This window comes from Vulpes lagopus, chromosome 21, assembly GCF_018345385.1.
Source record: "Vulpes lagopus strain Blue_001 chromosome 21, ASM1834538v1, whole genome shotgun sequence".
NCBI lineage: Eukaryota > Metazoa > Chordata > Mammalia > Carnivora > Canidae > Vulpes > Vulpes lagopus.
The window spans coordinates 23,144,477-23,150,476 of record NC_054844.1 but is presented as its reverse complement, the minus strand read 5'-3'; the positions used below and the strand labels follow the sequence as shown (position 1 = coordinate 23,150,476).

The 6,000-nt window shown below is 45.4% G+C and overlaps 1 protein-coding gene across 1 annotated transcript in view; it reads left to right on the top strand.

Annotated features, from left to right (window-relative positions):
- Window positions 1-1,573: 1,573 nt before the first annotated feature.
- BCAT1 (branched chain amino acid transaminase 1) overlaps window positions 1,574-6,000 on the top strand; it is a 102,971-nt gene continuing 98,544 nt past the window's right edge. The window contains exon 1 of the mRNA XM_041736841.1: window positions 1,574-2,062. Coding sequence (XP_041592775.1) covers window positions 1,898-2,062 — 165 coding nt within the window. The 5' untranslated portion in view covers window positions 1,574-1,897. The remainder of the gene's footprint in view (window positions 2,063-6,000) is intronic.

The window sequence follows — 6,000 nt, the reverse complement described above, 5'->3', positions numbered from 1 at the left end:
TCCGGGCAGGAAGCCTGTTTCTTCCTCTGCCAATGTCTCTGCCTCTCTCTGTGTCTCTCATGAATAAATAAATAAAATCTTTAAAAAAATAACATTTTTATGGAGATATAATTCATGTATTATACAAATCATCTATTTAAAGGGTATAATACATTGGCTTTTAGTATGTTCAGAGTTGTGCAACCATTACCACAATTAAATTTTAGAACATTTTAATCACCCCAAAAAGAACTCCTGTACCCATTAGCAATCACTCCTCACTCCCCCATCTCCCTAGATTGGCAATGACCATTTTCTGTCTCTGAATCTTGTATTCTAGACATTTCAGAAAAATGGAATCACACAGCATGTGGTCATTTGTGACTTTCTTATTTCCTGTAATGTTTTCAAGGTTAATTCAAGTACCTAAGCATCTATCAGTAATTCTTTTGTTGCCAAATAATACTTTGTTGTATAAATACACTCATCATTGCGTGGGCATTTTGCTACCTGAATTAGTGTTTATTTTCTGTTTCCCACACTAAAATAAGAATATTTTTGTTGTTTACCACTTTATGCCTAGAATCTTGCCTGTGATAATCTGATATGTAATAAGAGATCAATAAGTTTGTTGAATGATTTAATCATTCATTCAGCTAGCCAACATTTGTTAAGCACCTCCCTACACACATTTCACACTGGGATCTGTCTTCAAGAATCTCATAATCTGGGGCACCTGGGGGGCTCAGTGGTTGAGCATCTGCCTTTGGTTCAGATAGTGATCCTGATGTCCTGGAATCCTGTTCCACATCGGGCTCCCCAGGGGGAGCCTGCTTCTCCCCTTGCCTATGTCTCTGCCTCTATTTCTCATGAATAAATAAATAAATAAAATCTTCTTCTTCTTCTTCTTCTTTTTTTTTTTTTAAGAATCTCATGGGGATCCCTGGGTGGCTCAGCGATTTAGCGCCTGCCTTTGGCCCAGGGCGCGATCCTGGAGACCTAGGATGAGTCCCGTGTTGGGCTCCCGGCAAGGAGCCTGCTTCTCCCTCTGCCCGTGTCTCTACCTCTCGATCTCTCTATGTCTATCATGAATAAATAAATAAATAAATCTTTAAAAACATAAAAAAAAAAAAAAAGAATCTCATAATCTCATGAAGTGCCATCAGTGCAAATAATGCAAAGAGAATGGATTTTTAAACAGGGTAAGGACAAAGCACACCCATACAGAAAAGGCTCAGGTTGGCTTGAGAGACTCGGTGAGACCTTCCTAGAAAAGACTTCATCTGAGATGAACAAAAACAGGAGGGTCCCAGAGGGGGTGATCAACCAGGAGGGCATTTAAGCAAAAGTTCAGGTGCTTGACCTGATCATCTGGTCTGGAAAAGTAACAGCCCTGGAGCTCTTGTAAACAGGGAGGATCCCACAGAGGATGCACCGGGCTAGCAGCAATGTTCAAATCAGAATTCTATATGCTCAAGGCAAAGGATTAAGGATTTTTTTTTTTCCCCCAGATCCAGAAGAAACTGGCAAAAAACGGTGGTATCCGAGGGTGGGCTGTGGCACTGAAACAAAGGCTGGGGGAAACAGACTGGCAAACGCAAAAACCAGACACACGTCCTCCACGTTTCAACTTTTCTGCTTTTGAGGATGGGAATCCACTGTGTGATTCTGGTCAGGACGTGCGGGAAAGTTGCTCCGGGGGAGCGGGCAGTGAGGCGGGCGGGCGGGCGGCCGGCGGGGAGGGGTGCGGCGTGATGGTTCCCTCCTGCTCCGTGGCACCGCGGCGCTCGCCGTCAGGAACTAGGGCGGAACACGTGGAAACGCGTCGGAAACTCCGGCAGCCCCAGGGCGCGGCGCTGGGCGAGACTCGACCCTGCGGGGCGCGCTGGGGAAACCCGCCGCGGGGCTCTTCCTGCTGATGCAATCTGCCCGCGGGCCCGCGACCTCCGCCGCCCCCGCCCAGGCTGCAGGCCCGCCCGCCCGCCACGTGGAGCAGCCGCCGCCGCCGCCGCGCGCTCCGGGCCCCGCACCACCGCCCCGGACGCACCGCGCTGCCCGCCGCGCGCCCCCCGCCACCATGAAGGTAACAAAGACGCGCCCGCGACTCCGCGGAGACACGGGGGCAGTGGTGTGTGTTATCGAGACCTTCCATTCCTTCCTTCCTTCCTTTTTTTTTTTTTTTTAAGATTTTATGTATTTATTCATGAGAAAGAGAGACACAGACGGAGAAGCCAGGCTCCATGCTGGGACTCGATCCGGGGTCCCCAGGATCCCGCCCTGGGCCGAAGGGAGGCGCTAAACCGCTGAGCCACGCGGGCTGCCCATGCAATCATCATCATCTTCTTCTTTTTTTTAAAGATTTATTTATTTATTTATTCACGATAGACAGAGAGAGAGAGAGAGAGAGAGGGGCAGGCTCCATGCGGGGAGCCCGACGTGGGACTCGATCCCGGGACTCCGGGGTCACGCCCTGGGCCGAGGGCAGGCGCTCAACCGCTGAGCCACTTGGGCTGCCCATTGACATTCGTTTTTATTTAAGATTATATTTATTTATTCATAAGAGGCAGAGACACAGGCAGAGGGAGAAGCAGGCTCCATGCAGGGAGCCCGACGTTGGACTCGATCCTGGGTCTCCAGGATCACGCCCTGGGCCGAGGGCAGGCGCTCAACCGCTGCGCCACCCAGGGATCCCCTCATCTTCTAATTGGTCTTCCTACTTATTTTCTTGTCTTTTTTTCCCCTAAGGATTTTTATTTATTCATAAGAGACACAGAGAGAGAGGCAGAGACGCAGGCAGAGGGAGAAGCAGGCTCCACGCAGGGAGCCCGACGCGGGACCCGATCCCGGGTCTCCAGGATCCCGCCCTGGGCCGCGGCGGCGCTAAACCGCGGGGCCACCCGGGCTGCCTCCTTTGCAAACTTGCTCACAGGATGTGCCCTCCTCGGGCTTTTTCACAGCTGCGTTTGTAAACGGGAGATGAAAGGCTGCTCGCAGCCCCCCTCCCTCCCCCCTACCTGTTTTGAAGTTTGGAAAGGAAGAGGAAGGTTTTTTTTTTTTTTTTTTTTTTTTTTCCAATTGCTACGATGCACGGGAGGCGGGGGGTTTGGGGGGGGGGGGACCAGGTCTTGGGGGGCGTTCCTGGCTGTAAACAGGGCTTTCCTGGCGGGTGTGCGAAACGAGGGAGGGATGGGAGGGATGTCGGTCATGCAGAACCCGGGATGACGGTGGGAGAGGGAGGGGAGTCTGCCTCAGCGCTCTTTAAGCAGAAGGCTGGTCTTTGGCTTGTGGAAATTCAAAGCTTCTATGAGTTACAAATCATATTAGCCTGAGGGCATTCTCTTATTAAACTGTGTGAGCCGCCTTAATGGTTCATTCTTATGCTAATCAATGATAATTAGCCTAGCGGCCTATTACTTCTGATGATTTAGGTGTAGGGAAAAAAGTCTTCCTGCTCTTATTCACTGGAAGACTTCAATTACGTTAAAAACTGAAGAGCAAAAAAAAAAAAAAAACCAAAAAACTGAAGAGCAGCCTTTTTTTTTTTTTTTTTTTTTTTTAAGGAAAGTAAAGGATGGGCAGGTAGGCCTGTCACCTAAATATCTTGGGAGGAAGAGCTATGCACAGTGAACTTTTAGGAGACATAAACCCACGTTTCAGCATTCTGAAGGAGGAAGATTGAAGTAAGGTTCCAACTTCACTTACCCGCAACCCATCCCAATCCACGATTTCACTTACCAGAAATAATGTGTAAACGGTGCCAAACAAAAATTTCTACTAAGATTAGTCAGGAATTGAGTGGAAACCCTCTTTTGTGTTAAAACGAGATCACGCTGCTGCAGTGAAAAATTTAGCACCCTGTATTTCCATAGTCAGATATTCTATTTCTGCCCTGCTCATTGCTAATTTCAACTGAAATATACACTTCCATTGAGTATAGGGTGAGTAAAAAGAGAATTATGAGATTAAACGCTTTTGCCTTTCCAGCTTTTCCCTATCCTATGTGGAGTTGTTGATTATGCCTTTTTGTTAATTCATGGATGCTTTAACATGAGTCCAAAAACCCCAATCCCTTTTGCAAAGAACTTTTATAACCCGGGAAACTAGAAGATATCTTCAGGTAGTCTCATATCTCTTTTCTGATATTTTGCTGAGATTAGGATAGAAAAGGTTGATTTCTAGGCATGAACTAAGAAGTACACGGAGTTCCTTTAAGTTTGTTGTTTTTATTTCAAAAAGATCTGTACCTTCCTTTCACCTAGGTATTGCTGCTCTGATTATTATTATTTTTTGAATGTTCTTTGCACATGGCATCCTTGGCATGTTTTCCAGGCATGGCTCTTTTCCCCAGGACCTTGTATGTTTAGATGGACACATACAGCATAGGCAACTGAATAAGAAAACTAGCATATACATTGAATAGAATGTGTATAAGAATAGTAAGTACATATTATGATTTGCTAAATTAAGGTGGAGATTTAAAAGAGCTGCATATCTAAAGGGGTAGAGACAGGAGAAGTCATTGTCAGTGATGTGAAGGAAGTGAGAGGGTTTGACTGGCAGCAGGGGTGGAAAGGGCCATTTGTCTGTGTGCAGGGGGTAGGACCTGGGGCCTAGCAGGGAGAGAGGTTTATTTTTCAGACACAGAATGGGGCCCCTCAGGCAAGGCTCAGGGATGCATAGCTAGTGCAGCAGGCCTAACAAAAGGATATGGGTAGAAACTGGTGGTGAGAAAAAAAGGACAAAGGGAGGAAAAAAAGAGAAGAATTTAATTTGGGCTTATATTTCATTTAGTGAGTTTCCATAATAAATCATTTCATTTGATTTTAGAACTACAGAGAGAGCGGTGCCTGGGTGGCTCAGTTGGTTAAGCTCTGCCTTTGGCTCAAGTCATGATTCCAGGATTCTGGGATCCAGCCCTGCATCAGGCTCTGCTCAGTGGGGAATCTTGCTTCTCCCTCTCACCACCTCTTACTCTCTCTTGCTATCTCTCTCTTGAATAAATAAATAGAAATCTTAAAAAGGAAAACAAAAATACAGAGAGAAAGGAAGGAAAATTTTCCATTTGTATGCAAGAATTTCTCTTGCCCAATCAGCTCATTGAACCCTGAGAAGGACTAATGATTAGAAACGGGTTTAAAATCTTATAAAAGAAAGTTGAAAACAGTCATTTGATTATTATAGAGATTTACAATAAGAATGAAAAAGAAGCTGTGATTTCCTTCAGTAGCTGTGTATTTCTCCATTGTTTTCATAATTTTGTTTTTTCAGAGATTGTCCTGTGTCTGACACCTCTCAACAATAACCAGTCCAAACTAATTATTATGCCAAAGAGCCATAATTTTGGCATGGCATATTCAACTTCCCTCAGGGTCCTTATTTCAAATGTCAAGATATAAACCAGCAAAGTGAACAGCTTAGTAGTACTGTTATTAACATGAGAGGTCTGGGCTTATGAGTAAACTATTTCTGTCCGTCAATGAAAACTTGTTTCTAAACTGGCTGTCTTGAGTGGGTTGGTTATATCTTTTGGGGTTTTGTGTTGTCTGCTTCTTTGAAGGACCTCCTCTCAGTGGGTGGAGGAAGATGGAAGTTAAGAGCTTTCTCTTTTTCCCTTTAGGCTTGGCAACCACAATTCCTATAAATAACAGATCCCCTTATGCCTAAGGGGATTTGGTTACCATCTAATGGAGAGAATCTAGGACCTTGCATGATACTTTATCCCAGGCATCCTCTACTTTCAGTATGGTACTGTCATTCTTCCTGAGTACAAGGGGAAACTGGTCTGCTCACTTTACAGTTGTAAATGTGGGCAGTCTTTGTGTTGCAACTTCATTCCCTCAACAGCTGTACAAATGCTCCAAACATTTAACATAACATATGGTAGACATTCCTACCGATTGGTTTCCTGAACCTCTGTAGCCCATTTGTAATACATGTCAGTGCCCATTCTAACACCTCTGTCATTAGATTCTGCATAAATCAACTGAGATATAAATGTGAGGTGCAACTCAGGTTTTGAAA